Source organism: Pogoniulus pusillus, chromosome 13 (assembly GCF_015220805.1).
Source record: "Pogoniulus pusillus isolate bPogPus1 chromosome 13, bPogPus1.pri, whole genome shotgun sequence".
In the NCBI taxonomy this organism is placed as follows: domain Eukaryota; kingdom Metazoa; phylum Chordata; class Aves; order Piciformes; family Lybiidae; genus Pogoniulus; species Pogoniulus pusillus.
The window spans coordinates 11,374,604-11,396,760 of NC_087276.1; the positions used below are offsets into that span (position 1 = coordinate 11,374,604).

Here is a 22,157-nt window from a genome sequence, read left to right on the forward strand (position 1 = left end):
GTGGCTTTATCAGCCACTGAGGTATACAATGAGGAAAGTACATGTTATGTACAGCACAATGAGACAGAACTGAGCTAGAGCTCTGCAGCTGAGTCACAGTTGCATCAGCATGGGTGATGATAAAACTGGGTTCCACGACTAAGCCTGTCACACAGTCCCAAGGAACAAGCAGAACAGGGACATGAAAAGGATGGTGCTTAAAAGGTAGGACGAACATGAATAATTAATTTGCAAGGAGTGCAAAAATTATTTGATCACCTTCAGATTTCCCCCATCTGTTGCTAAGCAGCATTCTTTAGTCACAAGCTTTGACTTACAAAATGAACAGCAGCCTCCGCACATTTCGCTATTTTTACATTCCAAACTGTTCTTTTGCCAAGCTTTCATTGTAACTCTGTTTCAAAAAGCTCTAGAGCAAAATAACATGAGCGATAAGATACCTGCATCCCCTGTGAAAAGATCTCAATTACTACCTGGGACAAGTAGCCCCTGGACTCTCCAGTCACCAATGAGAAATTAGCAGAGCCTCCGTCTCCCATGTATCGACGTACTTTTTGCCTCTCAGGCTTGAGCTTTACACGAGAAACTGAATCTGCATTTTGGGAAAGGTATGGATACCATACATTTGGGGTTGGATATTCGTCATCTGCATAAACAAAATCCCAGAACTTTTCCTGTGGTGGTGGTGAATTAATTATATTAATTTTTTCAATCTGTACTAAGAATGTTGTTCCAATGATCCGACACCCATTTGATACTCTGGGCATTCTGACAAAAAAATAAATTAAATCAGCTACCTCTCTGTGTGAGAAATTATCTCTCTCATTTAATTAGAAGTAAAGGGCTGGCTGCCAACATTCCAAACTCATACCAAACATCATCACTGCAAAGAGCTACTCCTCAAAAGCTAACATGCATGACCTGAAATTTCAGGAATCCTCATTCTTAAAGACTTAAGAGAAGCAATTACAAAGGGTTCAGGATCTTTCACAAGCTGTGGGCTACTAATAACCCACAATTAGCTCCCATGGGTCTGCACTTCACACACTACACTGGTAAACTCACTGTCACGGTGACAGCCACCAACTAAACACCACAGGGCAGCTTGCTCACTCTTTCCCTGCCTCGGTGGGATGGGGAAGACAATCAGAAGGAAAAGTTTGAGATAAGAACTGTTTAAAAGGACAACACAAGGAGAGAAGTAATAATAACAATCATACTTAATAATGGAGTATATAAAGCAAGCAATATACCATGCAATTGCTCACTGCCCAGAACCTGATCCCAACCAAATCCAGGACACTTGGTTAAACAGAATGAGTATTAATTAACCATTAGGTTTTGTCCAGATCAATACAGATCTCTTCCAAGAATACTGCCTGGACATCTGCCCTGACACTGGAAAATTATGAGTTAATTGCTGTTGGGCATGACATAGATTACTTAGAAGGCTGGAGAGTGTCATGGATTGAATCTGGGGCTTGAAGTTCAAATTGTAATGTCAGAGGCTACCTGTTCCAGGTGCTGCTTCCAGTTTTCAGGTTTTGGGTCACTGGTCTTTTCTGCTGGGATGGCTGTGGCTCAGGGTGAGGGTCACTGATTTCTGCTGCTGCTTCTGCATTTTGCTGTGCTTTTCTGCAAATAGGCTCAGGTCATTGTGCATTGGATCAGCTCCAGTAAAACCCCGTATCTTGGTTCTTTACCTCAACCCAGATATTGTGTTACTTTCCCTACCATCTATGTGAGGAGAGAGGGGAGCTTGTGAGAGCAGGCTGTGCTAACCTAGGAGATTTAGACATCTCAGCATTTCCTAAATTCCAGCATTTTCTGCAGTTGTATCCTGTACTTGATCTTTTCTTGAGCTCCAATGTTAGTTAGCTCCAATGCTCCATAGATACGCTGGAAGAACTGGAACTACTTTCTGACAAGAATACCTGGAGCAGTGAACATGTCTTATAAAAAGCTTTTCTTAGCATCTGAACTCTAATAACTTGTAATTAAACCCCCTGAAGGTTAATCATTCAGTAAATACTTGTGCCAAACAAAAAACCTGATACCCTTTGTACTAAATGCAGCCTGAACAGGAAAAAGCCCAGAGTGGTCCACAGGTGCTCCTGGGTAAAGGCAGATTGACATAAATTCTCTGAAATGGTTAATTATTAATTTAATGCACAGAAATTTATTTTTTATTAATATAAACATGTTTTTTTCAGTGCTTCAATGGAAGTATATATCAAGCACATTATGAAACAGCATCCAAAAAATTCTTAAGAGCTCCTAGACATTCTGATGTCTATAAATAACGACAACAGAAATTTGTTCTGTTTAACAGAATTCATTGAAAGGGCATTTGTTTGTAAGGAGGTGTAACTGTATGATACACTTAATCTCAGTGGGTGCTAATAGTGGTTGGCAAGGTAACCTATGAATAAAAGCCTGTCTGTAAAACAGCGTACATTTGGCTATGTTTTAAATTAAATACTTCAGTTATTTGTGTTAGCAGATACAGGCCTCAAGTGCTTGCTTGAGAAGGATGTCACAAATTAATTTCCTAACACCTGAAGATTAGGATAACAAAAAAAAAAAAACTCCACTTGAAAATGTACACTAACTTTTTTAAAATTCTTTGCTGGAGTTTATACAGGATGTGGCTTCACATGGTGGTGTATATGAACTGCCTTCCCAGAAAGCTAGCAGGTGTTTTGTATATAGTTTCCAAACATTTATGTATCAGGAAATGAAAACAGACTTAGAAAACCTACAGAACATAGGCACTGGAAGAAAGTTTTCCCGTAAACAACAGTAGCGAGTTATTATTGATAATTAGTCAGTTGGATGTGCTGGTTATCACATTAACAGCAGGTTCATATGAAGTTCTATATACAGACAGCAGTGATGGCAAGACATTCTCATTTCTGAACACCAGCATCTTCTTATCCACCTTCATTGACACATTGTGTCCTCTAGACACATCGATCTAGAAGACACATAATAAACTCTCTTTCTCTTCCCCAGTATGCTTGAGAAAATAATTGATGGAAAGCTTTTAGAAAAAAAATCAAATTACATTAAGGTGTCACGTGTAAGATTTTTACAGAGACATCTCAGACAAGTACACTGATGATATCACTACTGCTTGTGTTTCACATGAATCAGTTGTGTAAAACCACACAAAACTGTATGGCTGAACTTGATCATTCTTGTGCTAATTTAAAATTAATTACAGAATACTTTTATTGTATGTTTTAAATTATGATTTGTCTTTGTTAATAAAGCTGAAAACAGCAGTTACATCTCTATAGCAATCCACATCTTTATATAAAGCCTATACTAGAACTGAAAAGCAGCTGCAGTTTCTGAATAATTTCTGAAAATTTTCTTGCATTGTTTCAGTAAATAAACAATCCTTGCCTAAATTATACAGCTTACAACTGCATGACTGAATATATATTGGTTTTAGATCACAACAAACGTTATTGGGATCTTAAAATGCTGGTATTGTGTAATTTACCTGCTTTCCATGTTCAGTGGTTTCTAACAGGAGGACACTGTTCTGAAAGGAACAGGAGAGTTAGGCTCATCTTTTCGAACAGCAGAATGACTCTAGCAGTCAAAATCACTCTACCTCTGTTTCTTATGCTGGGCCCTGTCCTGTTTAATATCTTCACTGATGATCTGAATGAGAATATTCAGTCCAGCATCAGTAAGTTTGCAGATGACACCAAGTTGGGAGTATGTGTCGATCTGTTAGAGGGTAGGAGAGCACTGCAGAGGGACCTGGACAGGCTGGATAGATGAGCACAGTCCAATACCATGAGTTTTAACAAGTCCAAATGCTGGGTTCTGCACTTTAGCCATAACAACCCCATTCAGTGTTACAGGCTGGGGGCAGAGTGGCTAGAGAGCAGCCAGGCAGAGAGGGACCTGGGGGTACTGATCAATAGCTCACTGAATATGAGCCAGCAGAGTGCTCAGGAGCCCAAGAAGGCCAATGGCATCCTGGCCTGTATCAGGAAGAGTGTGACCAGCAGGACCAGGGAAGTCATTCTGCCCCTGCACTCAGCACTGTTTAGGCTACACCTTGAGTACTGTGTCCAGTTCCAGGGCCCTCAATTTAAGAAAGATATTGAGGTGCTTGAACATGTCCAGAGAAGGACAATGAGGCTGGTGATGGGCCTGCTGAACAAGTTCTATGAGGAGAGACTGTGGGAGCTAGGGCTGTTCAGCCTGTAGACAAAGAGGCTCAGGGCAGACCTCATATTGCTCTCTACAACTACCTGAAAGGAGGTTGTAGCCAGGTGGGAGTTGATCTATTCTCTCAGGTACGCAGTGACAGAACAAGAGGACACAGTCTCAAACTGTGCCAGGGCAGGTTTAGGCTGGACATTAGAAGAAACTGTTCACTGAAAGAGTGATTGCCCATTGGAATGGTCTGCCTGGGGAAGTGGTGAAGTCACCATCCCTGGAGGTATTCAAAAGGACACTGGATGAGGCACTTGGTTAATTAGAAGTTAATTAGAAGACATAGGTTACTGGGTGATCTCAAAGGTCTTTTCCAACCTGGTTAATTCTGTGATCCTGTGATTCTATTGTGAGAAAGAGAACATAGAGCTCAGTGATATTCTTGGAGGCAAAAGCCAAGTGCCATAGTTGGACTTTTCTGTAGTAAGAAGGAAGTGCTGTGTATGTTCATGCTCAAGACAGGAAAGGTGGTGCGCACAAGACAAGACCTATTGTGTAGAGCTGGACACTTTCCAGACACTGATTTTATGTGAGAAATTGTTTTCAAGTAGTTTGCTGCTTTTAATGTGTCTTCCTTTTCACTGGACAGTATTGCCATGATCTTTCAAAAAGCACAAATACCTTTAAGAAATGAGTAATAGATGTGTTTAATGTCAGCCTCTTAACACATCTTTGCCTCTTGTTTCTTCCCAGGTTTTTGGAGTTCTGAAGTATTTCTTGTAATGGAATAGTCAAAGTATTCCATAATATGAACCACGTCCATACCTCTGTAGTCACTTAATTGGCAATTCAACATCTGACACAGTAAAAATAATCCACACTACACTGGGACATGAAAGAGGTTTTACACCTCTTGCACAACATTCTTGTCCCTGCTTGTTCCCCCATATTCTGTACACTCTATAAAGCTATGATCTGCATTTCTGCAACAATCACGTAACTTTGATTCTTATATACAAGACAGAAATATGATTTATATGTTCCTGTCACCTGAAATCACTGCTGATCTTTTTATGCATCTGGTTTTCAAATGTGTTGGCTGACAAAGAAAACCAAAAAAGGTGAAGAAGCAAACTGAACTTTGTCAGCATAATTTTTCTGTAGCAAAGGGATGACTGGTGTTTCCAGGAAAAAAAAAAATATTTGTGTTTTTCTCCTTGAATTGCTTTCCTAGAACTATCTATATCAACTTTTCACCCCCTAAATATTAATAATTGGAAAATTTTATAGGCAGGGCAGCATCAAATATCTAGTAATTTTGAAGGATATTCTGCATGTTCTAGGCATGGTCATTGTATGGCTTAATGAAGCCTCCCTGATTTGTCCTTAGAGACCAAATATAAAAAAATAAAGGTAGCTATGATTGGTTGAATCCCTGATTTGTGTTGAAACACAAATATAACAGAACAAGAATCACTTTCTAAACATCTTTGCATTATCTCCACAAGTTCCTGACAATGTGGAAATCATTTGTTGTGCTAAAAGGCCTGGAACTAAAGGTATTCCAACAGCTGTTCAGTGCACAGTTCTTTTGAACTGTATCAGTCTCTTACCTCCCCATTACAGTCATCTGTCACTTTTTCTGCTTTTTTTGTTAACAGAAACCTGTTTGGTCTTATGCAATAATTTGTTCTGAATGTAGAGTATCATTTATCTCAGTCTGAGAAAATTATATTAGGCCACAGCAGGCATCACCTGATTTCTTATAATCCCCCTGCTTCAGTTTCCAAAGTTTTAGGACCTTCTCCAAATAATGTAATGACAAAGTAGCGCCAAAATCTTAATCTCTCTTCCACTACTCAGCTTTTTTCCATTTTCTTAGAAATATGAAATTTCAGATATAAATTAGTTTGATTCAATTTCACCTGAACTGTTTTGCTATCTTCATTTGATTAATTAGATGCTATGCACTAAACTGAGTAGTCACTTGTAGTTCACATTCCTGGTTTTAACAGCAGACTCCCATCTGAACTATTTTATTTGAACGGTGACAGAAGTAAATCTGGAACAAATGACAGCTTCTAATGAAATCTTTACACAGTTCATTGACAAGTTTCCAGATCATTGCTGGTTTAAATTTGTATCTGAGATTTTACAAAAATCTAGCTGTATTCTAAAGGAATGTAAAAGACATGTATCCTGCTTTAAAAAGCAAAACAAATAACCCTCCCAATCCACATGAGAAATAGCCTATAATAAAACATGTAAGAATGTTGTTTATCATTTTAAAACCATGAGAAATTTAAAAGTGAGGGTTTGGAGTTTTTTAAACGCATGGAGTTTCATGCATGTGTCCTACCACTGCTGAACAAATGCACTGAAAACTCTTCGGAGCAGGGAAACATGTTTTGCTTTGTTACCGTGTAGCCTAAGCAGAGGGTAGTATTCTGCAAGCTCCGGGGCACTAGCAGATTGCGAATGATAGAGCTGTAACAAGACTATAGCATCAAGGGTAGCTCAGTTCTTACTCTGTGAGCTAAAACAATCCCCCCTCTCTCCAAAAAAAAAAACCACTAACCCCCGGAAAAACACAAAAACCCCACAATAAAACAAAACAACCAACAACCAACCAGAACAAAAGCAGATCTGCACAACGACAGGCCTGATGCAGTATACTCGTGGACTGTTAGAGAAATTCCAGGTGTTGGAGAGTCCCTGCGGTAAGCACCGCGTTGCACAATACATGCAACAAAGTAACCACTGTGTGCGTGGCTGCTCGTGTTGTGCTTGCAGAAGACTTCTTTTTGCTATCACACGTTTTCAAGCGTACATCGTGTTTCTAAAGTCTCTTCTAAGAAATGATGGGGTTTTCCTCCTGACTGGCTTGATGTTCGATCAAGCTGTCACCTCAGGTATTTATACCTAAGCCTGAAGGAAAAACACATGAGCTACGAGTCCCATCTTGCTTATGTATGTTTGCACCATCTAAGTTTGAAGCCATACCCCCAGTTTTCCTTCGAATTTGGAATTGGTGCGACTGCAGCACCTGGAGGAGCGCTGAGCGGGAACCGCCCCGGAGAGGTGTACCGCAGGCTCGCCTCAGCGCCACAGCAATCCCTCCCGAGCCCGGGCCCTTCGACTGGGCCCTGCCACCCCCATTCAGGGCACGGGGCCAGGCGGGCGCGACCCTCCCGCCACCATTCAGGTAGGTGCAGAAGGAGAACACACCTGAGAACAGGCGGCGGCCACAGCCCTAGCAGGACACCGCCTCAGGGGACAGGGCGAGCGACCTGGGCACCGTTTTGCGTCAGACTTGGCCCACGCACTCGTCGCCACGGCCGCCGCGCTGAGGGCCGCGAGTGCCCGGATGCAGCCGCCCCCTTCCCGCCCCCGCGCCTCCCACGTGCGTGAGGCGGCGGCAGAGTACTAGCGCGCGGCCTCCCCTCCCCCGCCCGCGGGCCAACCGCCGGGGCGCGCGCCCGAGGGCGGTCCCGGCTGCAGAGCTCGCGAGAGGACATGTCCGCGGCGGCGGCGAGCGGGGGTGAGCGGGTGGCGGAGCCGGGGGGGAGCGGGGCAGCGAGCCGGGGGTGGCTGGTGCCGCTGCTCGGCCGGGATCCCGTGCGGGGGTCCACGGGGGAACACGCCAGGTGACCGGCCGGGGGGCGGCAGTGGGAATGGCTGGGGTGCTGTGCGCGCGGGGTCGATCGGTCGGGCCGCTGCCGAGGAAAGGACGCAGGGCGGTGAACGGCAGCCGCCGGCAGCTGTTCCGCTTGGCTACTAGGTGGGCTGCTGCCCGGCCCGCGGGCGGCTGCCCTCTCGCACCGGCCCGAGCCATCTTAAGGAGGCTGCAGCGTGTAGGAGTGCGCCTCGCCGCCCGGGCCCAGCGCCAGGAGGGGCGGCTAGCCGCCCGCCCCTGGTGGGGGCCGGGAGTGGCGGCCTCCCCCTCATTCCCTTGCCGGAGGAGAGCAGGATCACTGCAGGGCTGCCTCCTGGGGACGCGATGGAGGCAGTGGCTGCGGCCCCTCAGCCCTGTGGTGGGGACTCCTCACGCCGCAGAGTCGCGCAGGTGGAGTCCGCCCGGCGCGGGGTGCTGGTGCCGGCAACTCTCGCACCGTGCGCCGGGATGTATCGGTGCGTCTTGCCGGGAGCACTGCCCAGCTGGACTTCTGCCGTGCTTATGCTGATAGGTTTTCCTGCTGCAGCACTGCGGTCACGAATTTTAAAATGTTTTTGTTACTGTATGTTTTTCAGTAAGGTACACAAGTCTTGGCTGAGGTGCGGGGCCTGTGGGTAGAAAGGCATAACTGCAGGGCCTCGCCTTAAAAAACACTAGCATGAGAACGAGAGCTTCTGCTCGTTTAAAGCAGTGAAGTTGAGACCTCTGACCTCGATGAGCAAAGTCATGCAATTAGAGCGTAGATTCACAGACCTGTTAAAAGACCAGGTGCCCTTGAACCAGGCACTGTTGAAGGGTCTGGTTTGTGATTTATGAAACGTATGGATTGTAGATGGCATTCGGTTAATCGTCTTTGTACAGAAAATAACAAGAGTTTCTGCAGCAGTTGTATGCACAGGTCTGCGTCCTAGATGAGCATAAATCAGTTAACGCTTGTGAGTGTGACATGCTTGGGAATGGAGGGAGCAGGTAAAGATCTGTGCTGCAGTGCCTTTCTGTTGTGCGGGCAAGTACGTTTGCCTTTATCGCTTCATGTGTTTTTTTGTTGGGTTTCTAACTGCAGTGCTGATAAGTGCTGCTATGCTAACTCAGTGTAGTCCAGAGAGACTGTACTAGGACTTCACTGTACTATCTGAAATACAAACTACAAAATTTACAATAAAGCGAATAATTTGTTGAATTATGAGGTAAATATAATAAAATTATCTTCTCATGTATATTTCATGAACAGCACCATGAAATCACATAAATTTTCTGTCTATTGATTTAGACTAACATAATTCACATTTTAAGTAAAAAAAAGCACAACAGCTTACACTGTACAGTGAGTACAGCATGTTCTAAAGTTCTTGTTTATGGGAAGGTGGTTACACTTCTTCCTCACTTTACTTTCCCATTAAGATGGAAAAATGCCCAGGTTTTGAATTTGCTGATGTTTTAAAGTTCTCAACAGAGGCACAGCTGGTATTTCATAAGATTTTTTTTTGATGTTTGACATTTTACTTAGTTCTTTCCTCAAATTTTCTTCCCTGTATAATTAGTTACAGTAAATTATGATTTAATGGTATAACTTGCACTTAAAATCTGACAGAGCATTGTCTCATAATCACACCAGTTATTAAGAAAATAAAAACATCTGGAAGCTAAAAATATTTAGTATCTTTTTGGAAGTGCAGAACAATTTTCACAGCTTGGTTGTATTTAGAGAAATGTGAAAAATGGAATTATACAAGAGAAATTTTAGGAGTAGTCTTACAGTAACATGAAAATTGCCTTAATAGTTGCCATTTTTAATTTGTGGGATTCTGTTGAATGAGTTGTAAGAAAATTTAAAGGTGGAGGTTAATACAGGGATATTCAGACAAATTTAGTGTTTACACACATAAAATGTTCAATAAATCAGAACCTTTGCTTGCTAGCCTAGAAGTCAAGTTAGATAATTGATTAAATTATGGATTATTATTATTATTATATTGGATAGGGAATATACTTTGTTTTGGTTTGTGTTTAGGGGATTTTCTTAAGCAGCATTTAGATTACTGATTATATAATTACTGGTGGGAAGAGAGAATACCTTTTCTTGTCGGCCATTTCTGGTTTCAGGCTTTTTTGGTGTTCCGCCTTGTAACCTCTTCCTCGTGTGTATTTTCTTTTCTTTTTTTTAAACATGTTTATATTTTATCCTTTTCCACTGATAGGCATAGAAACCATAGCTTCAGCTTTTGGGCAAACAAACCTGTAAAAGAAGAAAAGCCCTGTCTGTTAGCATACATTGCTCAGAACCAAAGCAACACTGTATGGCTGGACAATGTATGGGACCTTTTAGGCCAATACGTATGGGTGCAAAATTGGAAAACTTCACTAATGTTGTATGAAACATTTATTAAATGTCAGCTTTAAAGATAAGTTGTGATTTTTGGGTAACTTTCATCACTTCGGCATACAGTAGATTTCCACTGACATGGTCATATGTGTCTGTATATGCATGTAAGTGCACACCTATTCTAATGTATGCTAATAAACAAAATGATGACGGAACAGATACTTTTGAGTTTTCATAGCAAAAAGTTAAGATGTGTTTGCAAACAGCTTCCTTTTATTTTTCTTTATAAAGATTGCTTTGCATTGGAATCTAGAGAACTAAAAAGCGTTTCTGTTATTAAGTAAAGTTATAATGCGTAGAAATAATTGGCATGTAAAATTCTAAGTGTAAAGACATTCCAGCTCTAAGGAGTTATGCAAAATGGACTTGAAGGAGCTAGAACTGGTCTTCTATACTGTATCTGAATTAAAAGGTGTGGGTGATGCACCTTCAGCACAATTCCTGCCAGAGGTAACTGGGATGATAATTAATATGTTAGAATTTGAGTAGTAATATCAGAGGTGTTACAAAATGAGCACATTGAAATTAGTTGAACGATTTTTAATAACATAACATAGCAAAATTGCAAAAACGGAGAAAGAGCCACTTGAATTCTTAAGTTTTTAATTTCTTAGGTGCAATAGAATATGTAACTTTTAAAACAAAGGATCCTTATGACTTTTTTTCTCTATCTTTACTTTCCAATTGACCAGAAATGTGCTGAAGCAGACACTACAGAAGGAATCTAGAGATACCAAGTAAGTGCTATATAACTTAATTAAAACTTTCTAAATACTGGGGGTATAAAGTTGCTATATTTTACTGAGCAGTGTGTCAATTTAAATTATGCTAGGTTAATAGGCCTGTTAAAACAGAAGGTTTTCTAAAAAATACATTCACATACAAACAGGAATTTGGGGATATGTAGTACCTGTGTTACATAAGCTAAGAGCTCTGGTGTTTGATATGAGTGTTTTTTTAATTAGTTATATTTTTGACTTAAATATTCTTGTTGAGTAAATACTGTTTTCTCTTTTTTAAAGGACTGTCTGCTTGCAGACCTTCACAAATTATGTTAGACTTTTTCTGAATAGTTTTGTTATTGGTAGCTAAAGCTTTGGCTTCTATAACATTTTGTTTATTTTTAATGTTTACCCTGCACTAACTTAGGCTGGTGCCACCATAGTGTCAGAACACTTCACAGCACTTCTAAAGTACCACCAGACCCAATGCATTTTGATTAAAGAAATCAGTCTTAGATGGAGAGGAAACTCAAAGGGAGTAACCAGTATTATTTAATGGCTGCTGGCAGAATTCTGTTTTAGTAGTTATTAGGAAGGGACTTGAGTAGCTTAGTAAACTGGGGGACTTATCATCAGCAGAGCCATTTTCTGTTTTGGAACTGTGTGCCTCTCATGTTCAGCTGGTACCAAAATGGTGAAAATTGTGATCCTGCCCCCTCCCTATTTTTTGTATAGGGAAAAAGGTGGTGAGCAGGTGTGTAGTGTGTGTGGTTAGGGGATTGCTTTATTTTCAGAATAACCAAGACAGTGCATCAGTCTTAAAGCCTCTCATAATTTCTACTGAGGCCCCTCTAAGATGAAACAAAGTGTTGACTCCACCTCTACAGAAAGAGACAGACACTGCACACAACTTCCATGGTTAAGAACTACTCCAGAGAACAGAAGAAGAGCAAGAAATACAAAATCTCTTGGATATACACACAGGGTGGTATGTTTCTGGAGCATCAGTGTACTCCAACAAGCCCCATAACTGTAGTGTTAGGCAAAGATTAGCAACTGAAAACATTTAAGAGATACCTTCCCTTAACCTGAAGGTAAGGTGTGTTTTAGGGTTGCATTCACATGAAGAACAGGTTTGATTAGGTTGGCAAACAAATACATTTAATGTCCTCATTTTTCATACTGTGACTGTATCTGCTGCTTTAGCAGCATGCCTGAATAAAAGATAACTGAAATAAAGCCTATTTGCACTTGACAACCTTGAGTGTTTCATGTTTGCTTCTTTAAATAAAGTTATTCTGTGTTGTGTTGAGCACAGTGAAATAGTACTCCTGACATTTTCTTGAGGATTTTTAATCACTTGAAGTTTGAGAGCCTAAGTTGCATAATATTAATTGTGGAATAAAACTTCTTCAAACTTTTCTTCTGTGGTAAAAATTGACAGCTGCTGTAAAACTCCTTTTTGGGGTTATTGGCTCTGTTGAAGTCACAGCCACAAAAATCTTTCATATCCTGGAACTCCAAAGCAAATGCACTTTACAGAATTTATGAAAGTGTTCAGTTTGCTACTATTAAATCCAGATGTTAATACAGCAGTTTTGCACTTGTGCAATAAACTGAATCTCTGTGGCCGTAGACAGTATTTTAAGTTTTCATATGTTGAGTACTTGGCTTAAGTCATTAATTAAATGCTTGAAAACTGGCTTAAACCTGGGCATGATGCCAACAGCAACAAAGTGAGGGAGAATTCATAGTTAAGATAATTTTTGATCTTCACACTGACTAGTGAAATGCAGATGAACAAAATATAAAAAGTGAAGACAAACCCAAAAAACCCACTGTTTTTCTACCCTTCTCAAACTGGATTTGTGAGACAATTAGTCCTAATTTATATTCCTGAAATGGATGGGCCAATGTAGTTTTATTTCCACATTTTGTTTCTGATGTTAGAAGTCTGCTGGACTAAGGAACAGTTGCTGAAAACTCGATTTAAAATTCTAGACATTAACATTTGCCAGTCATTCTTTATTATAAGCTTAAAAGAGCTAGCTCATAAAAATTCACTAGAGAAACTCATTAAAATAGAATTCAAGTTGTAAGTTTCTTCCAGTAAAATCCAGTTAATACCCTGTTGGGTTCAGACATCAATGGTATTACAGGTATCATGAAGTGGCAAGTTTCTCAGTATTTCCCATACAAAAAAAGGTAGGAGAGACATAGAATCCCAGATGTTGACAGGCTGTCTAGTTCCATTGCTGACACAATCCTTCATTTTCTTTGCTTAGTAAAAAATGGTGAAGTTGTAATTCAACAAAGGTTTAAGCAAGTGCTTATGGTTGTACCGAGGTGAACTTGTGCTTACAGCCTTAAAGCTTTTCAAGAATTAGAAACACACATTGCTAACATTTTAGGAAAGTAATAGCTGGGACCAGAAAGGAAATCTCTATGAATGTCTTTGTGGATGTATTCCTTCTTATGCTTCAGTGTTTGTGTCCAGGTACCCTCTTTGACAGTGATGGGTGTTCAGTGCAAACTGAACTATGGGCTTAGTAAAGCAAGTGTTTGTACTTAGGTGTTATCTGAGAAAACATGATGTCATTCTGAATGGTGTTTTGTAGTGCAGAACATTGCTCACAGTGCCTGTGTTACCAGTGTTTGTGTGTGGTGTCAATTAACCATCTTTCTTTATATAAATGACTTTGGAAATGGGAAAGCAAAGGAGTATGTCTGTGCTTTTATAATCTTTCTATGGTAGTCATCAGGCAGATGAGGGTCCTGGAATGTGTGTAGTTTGAAGATGAGTTTGTTGAATATGCTGAGATTGCTATACAGAAATTAATGCAACCTTTATGTTCATTATGAACTCTGAATTGTATAATTTGTGTATTATTTTAAGGCATTTTTGAATGTACTAATAAACTTTTCTTAACTATTTTAGAGTTTTCTTTTTCATTATGGTATCATGTTACTTGTTGGGTTGTTTTTAAGAGTTTTCTTTTTAAAATTAGTATCTTTCCATGGAAAATACAACTCAAGACAGGTAAAAAAAGAATTGTCTTAATGTTTTGCTAATGATTTTCAATATTCTCTCTATAACCACACTTGGTATATTTATAATGTTTTTGTTAAAGACTTGTACAATATGTGAATTAGGAAATATTTTTTAAAACCTTTCTGAATCAGCTCTTGACACTGTTTATTGTTAGATTATGTTAACACTGTTATGTGTTAGATTTCCTGTTCAGGTCAATAAAATAATTCTTTTTGGATGGCAGTATGCTTGTTCATACATTTTTTCTCTCATAGTTTTAGTTGTGCTCGCTGTGCATCCAACAGAAAGAAGTAAGTTTCTGGAGGGTTCTAGTAAGAAAATTCTGAAAACATAAATTTGGACTGTCATTCCTTTAGTATCTCTGTGCAGCATCATTTGCTATGCAATTGAATGCACAACTGACACTGATGCTGTGGTTGCTTTTCAGATCTCATTTTTAAGTTTTCACTCCTACCAACTAGGGTTTTGGTTTTTCTTTAGTAAAACAGTGGAATTTAATGCTTGTACTCAGAAAAGTAAATGAGCTCATACTGGTTAATGTATTTTTGCAACTGTTAAGTTTTTTTCAGGTAAGAAATTCAGAACTTCTATTCCATTAGGAAGTGGTGGAAGTGCGATGACTGAACATTAGGAATTGTTCCAAAAGCAAAGTTGATGAGTTGACAGGGCACTGTGTGGGACTTGCTGTTGTTTCTTTAAAAATTTCCAGCATTTCTGTAGTTTTAGTATATGTTTTAGGTAAATATTGAGCATAACCACAACATCGTCACACAATCGTGTGTAAAGTTACAGGAATGGCTGAAAACCTCAGTTTTCTGTTTAATGTATTCAACACTGTAATTTCACTTGGAGATTCTGTACAGCAGAAGGATTTTAATATCCTGCTTGAGGGTAGTGCTCACAGTGTTTCTAGAACTTACTGCTCTATTATACAGTCTTTATTATTTCTGCATTTGTATGGGTTATTTATGGTAATGTTTCTTTACACTGATGACAAATAATACAGCAGCACTCAAATATTTTCACTTCATGTACTGATCAAATGCTATTTCTGCAAAATGTAAACCATCTTTATAGTTACAGGAATTATAAATCTTCCAATGTCAATTAAGCTTTAAATAATTCAGTCTACATCTGTAGACAGTTTCAACCAACTTCCTTTGCTTCTATGAATAACATAAAGTGTAATTGGTGATTTCTTCTGGAACCATATCAGAATGGTGAGGCAAACTGTTCTGGCTTGGTAGATACAAGTTGAGTGGTTAATGACTCCCTCCTTCCTCTGCCAAATGTTCCACCCTTCCTCTGTTCTGCCAATTAGACAGCTCTTTTACCAAGCCCTCTAAAATATGCCTGATTCTTAAAACTCATCATGCAGAACTAGAAAAACAAAAAGGTAGTGTCTCTGGCAAAGAGTGAAATGCAGATGGTAACAGCCTACTTCAGCCAGTAGTTCATCTTCCTCTGCCCTGAGGAAGTTCTGAGCAGAAGCAAAGGTGGGCAATATGCAGACGGATGAGAAGTATTGCATGGAGGATGGAAGAAACACTGGACTTGATTTTTCTGAAAACTAAACCAGACCGATAGGTGACAGGAGGCCTGTGAACATAGTCACACTTCTAAATGTCTGTTTCTCAAATATTTGGGACAGTAATGGGGCCAGGCCAGAAGGTAATCCAGAAAACAGAATTTTGTGGCACTCTCTTGTGGATTCTTGAAGATGTCAAGAAGGTAGGCTTTTGAAAGCCCAAGCCAAGCCTTGTATAAAGAGTATATTTGATGAGTAAATTGGAAGCTGAGGTGAGAAGTGATTTAGTGATACATGTAGGATTAAAAAAAAAAGAGAGAATTCACTAAGTGAAACTGAGAAGAAAAACAGGCACTGAAGTGATCTGGGGAAAAATTGAACTATGATTTAATGTCAGAAAATAGTGAAAATAAGCCAAAAGAAAAAGAGAAACGCGGGCTATAGTAATCATATCTGATGAGGTATTATTTATTATCTTGTTTTCATTTATTTATCAGTATTTTTCCAGCAGTGTTTCTTATAAAAGTTTGTGGTACAGTTTTTTAATGAAAATATGTTTAATGCTATGTATTGTTCTGATTTAGCTTCCTGGAGCCCAAAATACTTAACAGAACAATACAATAATAAGATGCCTTCCCCTCTCCTCCTTTTGGAAAGAAAGGAATTAGATGTAGAGAGGAAAAAGGGGTAAAACACTCAAAGAATAGTTTTGCTTCAATTTGGAAGTTAAAAGAAAAATACCTTTTACTTATTGTTAAAGTTTTTAAGGTAAAGGTAGTTACAGAAAGGTATAGGGAAGGGAAACAAAATATATATACAACCAGATTGATGGCAATAGATGGAGGTAGATTTAGGAAGGGGTTGTCCCACCATGTGGTAGGGTGGCCACGTGGCAAAACCTGGAGCAGCAGGAACGAGGGTGCTGCTGACAGGCAGGCAGGTCAAAGAAAAAGAGAATCGGGAAGTTCCTCTGAACCTCCTCTGAACCTAAGCCCCAGGAGGGTTAACCCTTAACATGCTATTAAAAAAAAAATGGATCTGAGGAAAGAGTGGCATTGATTAGATTTTTCAGCCTTTTTTTGCCAATTTATGAGTGATTAAATAACACTGTGTTTTAGTAAATGTATCTCTCCAGAGTGTTTTGAATCATACCCTAATAAATGACAGCTGAAAGACATTAAATGATAGAAATGTCTTGTATGTCAGAAAGAGTACTAAAGGAGAAATATTTTCTGTTATGCCACTCAAAGCCCAAGATATCTAATATACAAATAAAATTGAACTTAATATGTAGGAGAGAAATTATGTCTTCAGAAATTTTAGGCTTATGAATTTGTAAATTGATTGTACTCTGTTCATAAACAATAACATTCAGGAAGAGCTTTTCCAGTGGCATTACAAAGAAGGGTATTAGGAAAATACAATTAAAAATGCTTCAGCCCATACTTTAAGGATTTTTTGAAGTATATTTACAGCTGAGAAGAGAGAACTGTTCACTCACACAATTTACTGAAACACAGTTAAGATGATACACATTGTCTTTTGGTGGAGCCTCTAATTCCACCCCTACCAGAGATTTTTGGCTGCCCGTGTTTGTTTTCCTAACCATTTCAGTTCAGGCTAGCCAAATTAGGAAAGGTAACTCCATTCAAACTTGTTAAGCTGATTGAACTCTCTGTGGATAAGGAGCATCCATACCAACAGCTGACCCACTAGCATGGTCAGAATCATCAAAACCAGGAATCATCCCAGAGTCTGGTGATTTCATCAGCCAGCTCAATTGCAAGTGGACTTAGTGGTTCTAACAGAAATGTCTTATATAGAGTCACTATACCATTGGTCCTAAAGAGTCAATAAGTATAGCTTAATTCTTATGACCATTTGAAGCAGCACTCTAGTGGTGACAGGTGTTCTATGTTAACCTGTAGTAAGAGCTGTTTAAGTTTTGTAATATGGCAGTGCTGCAGAGCAAACTCCAGTATCGGTGTCTCTTAATTCAGAAGTATCTTTTTATTCTGTTTGTTAACTCTGTCGAGTGGTGCTTGAGATTTTAAGTATTTCTGAAGACTGTAATGTTTGGATTCTGATCAGTCTGTTCTTGGTTACTGACATTTCTGCATAAAGAGAGGGCCTTTTTTCTCTCATTTATAACTGAGGGAGATGAGACTTTTTTTTTTTTTTTAATAAGGAGAAGGTTTAATGAATTTTTCACTTCAAGTTATATTATCCTAAGACATACAGAATTTAGATAAGTGACAGCTGTTGAGTAGCAATTTGTGTAGAAATCTGCTGTAAACAATTATATGGTTACCATCTATATTTATTTGCTTTTAAACAAGCAGCTTTGCAGGGAATTAAATATTAGAACACACAATAGTTTAACAGATAAGACTTCTTTGAAAGTGGCTTTGGGTATAAACTCTCCTGACCCAGAGTTTCTGCCCTGTTAGTCTTAAGCTAATTTCAGTATGGAAAATGGAATTCAAGTCTGTTGTAGTTTCGGAGATCGTGAGAAATTGGTTCTTAGAGCACTGAGGGCATGGACTGTGGCTTATAGCATTAAACTGTTTAGAACATTAAAGTTTTCAGGCACTGTACTAATAAAATGCTTTTTCTAGTTATTTAGAATATGGGTGTTGATTACAAGTGTTATTAAGAATATGGGCATTGATTACAAGTGATCTTGATCACTTGTAGTCTTGGCTTTTTATTTGTAAAGAAACAATAAGTGATATTCCTTCCTGTGCTTCTACCCTGTTCACAGACAGTATTAGCCTTGTTAGAAGAAATGCTCTTGGTTTGAGAAGTAAAAGTTTGGCTTTTGTTTAGTCAAGGTTGTTACTTCATCCTTAACAATATTTTTTAATTGTAATATTATATTCGTGGTAAATCCTTTGCTTAATTTCCAGTGGTCAGGAACTTGGGGGTTGGGGTTTTGTGGTTTGGGTTTTCTACCTCAGTTTGTGCCTAAATGTTGGAATTCAGAATTCTTTAAGTATGCATCCTTACTGTATCTATTAAAAAAAACCCAAACACCTTAGTTATCGGGAAGACACTGAAAGGTAAAAGGCTGTTACAACTGATGTAATTGCATTTCCATTCTGAATCTTTGTCACTGTTGTCTAAAAAAATTAGGTCACATAATACAATGTGGATTATGAGCAGTTGAGCATTGGTTCACTGTAACCAAATGTAATGTGACACACTTCTGTCTGTTTCCGGGTAAGGTGTAATGACTTTTCTTTAACCCTGCTCTGTCAGTAAGTGTAACTTTGAGAAAGTATCAGCTGAAGACTGAGAAGAAAAGAGTCTGTCCTCCTGAAGCCATGCATCTGATAGCTGATATATAAGTGATGAAAGAAATGTACTCTTTTTTCCTTTGAAAGTTTGTAATGGAAAAGAATGCTTTAAAGCCAAGTAAATATACATATTTGCCCAGTAATTGCAGCACCTTTGGATATAAGAAATGACAATTATTTTGATCTCATTCTGACTCTAACTTACATGTAGAAGAATTGGCAATAGCTTGAAGTGGAACTGCCAAAATTTTATCACTGCCTCAGTTTACTTGAGAAAGATGAGCCATCATGCATATGATGAATACAGGCTATCTTTGAGAGATCTAAATCTTACCCTTGTAGCTCACCTAATGGTTTTGCCTAACAGGACAGCATTTTTTTTTATATGAAAAAATAATCTTTATCACCACCTTTAATTGGCCCTTAATCATGCTTCTGTTGTCATTCAAAATGTATCTCATCATCCAATGTAAACTGAATTGCTGAAAAGATGAGATGGTCCCATGAACTTGTAAACCAGACATGTTAATAGTTTGGTACTAGGTCTTGTATTTCTTTCTAGTTAACATGAAGAAGATTACACACTTCTAATAACTTGCAAAGTAAAGGCAGGCATTTAAAACAGTTAAATATGGATTGTAATGGTCTGCCATGCTTTTTACAGGGTGGCTACATGATTGTAAATAAGAGAACAGAAAAGAGAATATATTAGAATAACTCTAAGCAATTATGTAAATGAAGTAAAGAATGCATGGTAAATAGCAGGAATAGCAGAAAGATTAATTTTAATTTTTTTTACTTAAATGCACTCTAAAGTTGTTTTGGGGGTTTGTCCATTAGTGGGTTCAATTCTACAAGTTTTAGTTTCAGAAGAGCAACAAGTTAATGACTTTCCAGGGGAGCTAATTCATGTTATTGTTTGTATTGTTAGTATCATAAAGTAGCTGTATTGGTGCAAGGCATCATGCAGGAGATGGTTTGTGAAAAAGAGATTTTTTAATGTTTTCCTAAGGACTGAGTATCATCTGCATGTGCCTACTGAGTTGCAGGTGAGATAATAATAATTTTGATATTTGTAGGGTGCCCAAATTGAAGTTGCCAGTAATCCTCAACAATGCTACATTATTTTGAATCTAGATCTAATTTATATTTAGTTTATTGATGAATGTGAATAATAAGTTAAATCCCATCCTGTTGATTGTATTTATTTAAGAGGTCAAATATCATTCTGTGTTACGTGAAATAATACATTAATAAAATGTTGCTAATCTGTAACAATGTGTAGAAAGATAAAACAGTTAAGTCTGTCTTTTTCAAGAAATTTCATTTTCTGGAAATGATTGTGTAATGTTTAGTCATGCTTAACAAAGGTACAAAGTAGCATGTTCAACGGGAAACAGCGGTGCAGTTCCTTCCTCTGACTTGAATCTTAGTGCTTTCCTTACTTTGTTCAGTTCAAGGGCTTAGTTTACAAGCAGCAAAATAAACAGAATAGCACCTGCCGCTTAGTCATAAGTGGGAACATCTTGAAGCAGCTCAGCAAACAAATGAAATTGTAGGGTAATTTAACCTTTTCTGAAATCATACAATCATAAAATCAACCAAGTTTGAAGAGACCTCCAAGATCATCCAGGCCAACCTATCACCCAGCCCTATCCAGTCAACTAGACCGTGGCACTAAGTGCCTCAGCCAGTATTTTTTTTTAAACACCTCCAGGGACAGCAACTGCACTATCTCCCTGGGCAGCCCATTCCAATGGCAAATCACTCTCTCTGGCAAGAACTTCCTCCTAACATCTAGCCTAGACCTCCCCTAGCACAACTTGAGGCTGTGTCTCCTTGTTCTGCTGCTAGTTGCCGGGGAGAAGAGACCGACTCCCCACCTGGCTACAGCCTCCCTTCAGGTAGTGGTAGACAGCAATGAGATCACCCCTGAGCCTCCTCCAGGCTAAACAACCCCAGCTCCAGCAGACACATTCCAGGATCTCAACATCTCTCTTGAATTGAGGAGCCCAGAACTGGACACAGTACTCAAAGTGTGGCCTGACCAGTGCTGAGTACAGGGGAAGAAGAACCTCCCTTGTCCTACTGGCCACACTGCTCCTGACACAGGACTTAGATGCTCTATCAGATTTTTTTTTTTTTTTTTTTAAGATCAGCATTTTGGCAATCAAAGGAGTGGAGACAGAGAAACTGTTAAAGAATATGATCCAATTTATTGATCAGTTATTTTCTGAACTGTCAGAGCACCTCTTCTAATAACCTCTGTATGTTTAATCTTTGTTTCTTTTTAAATAAATGCTGAATTCTAGACCATGACACCAAAATGTTTAGCAATTGTATGATGTGTTCATGTAAATATTTGACCCTTTTTCCAGACTTGAGCTATCAAATGCAATCAAAATGTTTTGATTTCTTGCATGTTGTAACTTCAGTTACATAAATAGATTCTGCTGGCTACACTGCTTATGTTTGCTGGCCACAAAAAGTCATTTTGGAACATGTGTTATTTTACCAATGCCTTCCACAAAGTTCTGATGCAGACCAAAGAAACTGAGCTTATTTCATGGCAGGTAAATCTGTGTTAATCTTGCAAGTGTTTTTAACCTTGCTCCTAAGTGCTTCATATTAAAACTGATACTAAGAACTCCTGATTTTTTTAAATTGGAATTCAAATCAGTTCCTAGCAACTAGAAGCATTATTTGTGTTGCCCATCAATAATCAGAGAATCACAGAATGTTATGGGTTGGTTCTACCTCTTGTGTCACTGGGCACCACTGAAAAAAAGACTTATCCCCTCCTCCTGACAACCCACCTAGAAGATAAGACACTCCCCCATGGCCCTCTAACTCTTCTTCAGGCTCAAAGGCCCTAAATCACTCAGCCTTTCCTCGTAAGAGAGTTGTTCTAGTCCCCTAATAGTTTTCATCATCCTTTCCTGTACCTTTTCAAGCACTTCCCTATCCTTCTAGAACCAGGGAGCCCAGAACTGGACACAATACTCCAGACGAGGCATCACCAGGGCAGAGTAGAGGGGGAGAAGAACATCGTTCAACCTGCTGGTCACACTCTTCTTAATGGACCTCAGAATGTCATTGGCCTTCTTGGCCAGAAGGACACATTGCTGGCTTGTGGTGAATTTATTGTCCACCAGGACTCCCAGGCCTGTTTCCATAGAGCTTCTTGGCAGCCCCTAACCTCCAAAGGTTTAGGACCCCAAACTTGCCCTTGTTGAATTTTCTTAAGGATACCTTCTGCCCAACTCATGAGGCCACACTGGATGGCAGCAGAGTTTTCTGATATGTCAGATACTC

At 39.3% G+C, this 22,157-nt stretch overlaps 1 protein-coding gene and 1 long non-coding RNA gene across 10 annotated transcripts in view; one reads left to right on the top strand and one right to left on the bottom strand.

The window, feature by feature from the left end:
* Positions 1-7,518, bottom strand: part of LOC135180517 (uncharacterized) — a 23,383-nt gene extending 15,865 nt beyond the window's left edge. For 4 of the 6 annotated variants that reach the window (XR_010304473.1, XR_010304471.1, XR_010304472.1 and 1 more), the window contains exon 1: positions 3,512-3,557. This is a non-coding gene — a long non-coding RNA (uncharacterized LOC135180517). Of the gene's footprint in view, positions 1-1,512; positions 1,636-3,511; positions 3,558-7,410 lie in introns of those variants that run through there. The other 2 variants (XR_010304469.1, XR_010304470.1) reach the window with 2 other exon arrangements.
* A 70-nt stretch (positions 7,519-7,588) lies between these two features.
* Positions 7,589-22,157, top strand: part of MRTFB (myocardin related transcription factor B) — a 75,677-nt gene continuing 61,108 nt past the window's right edge. The window contains exons 1-2 of one of the 4 annotated variants that reach the window (XM_064152972.1): positions 7,589-7,723; positions 10,934-10,978. Coding sequence is in view for 3 of the 4 variants with exons in the window: in XM_064152975.1 (XP_064009045.1) it covers positions 8,183-8,313; positions 10,934-10,978 (176 nt within the window). In the remaining variant the exon portion in view is untranslated. Of the gene's footprint in view, positions 7,724-7,870; positions 8,314-10,933; positions 10,979-22,157 lie in introns of those variants that run through there. The other 3 variants (XM_064152975.1, XM_064152970.1, XM_064152971.1) reach the window with 3 other exon arrangements.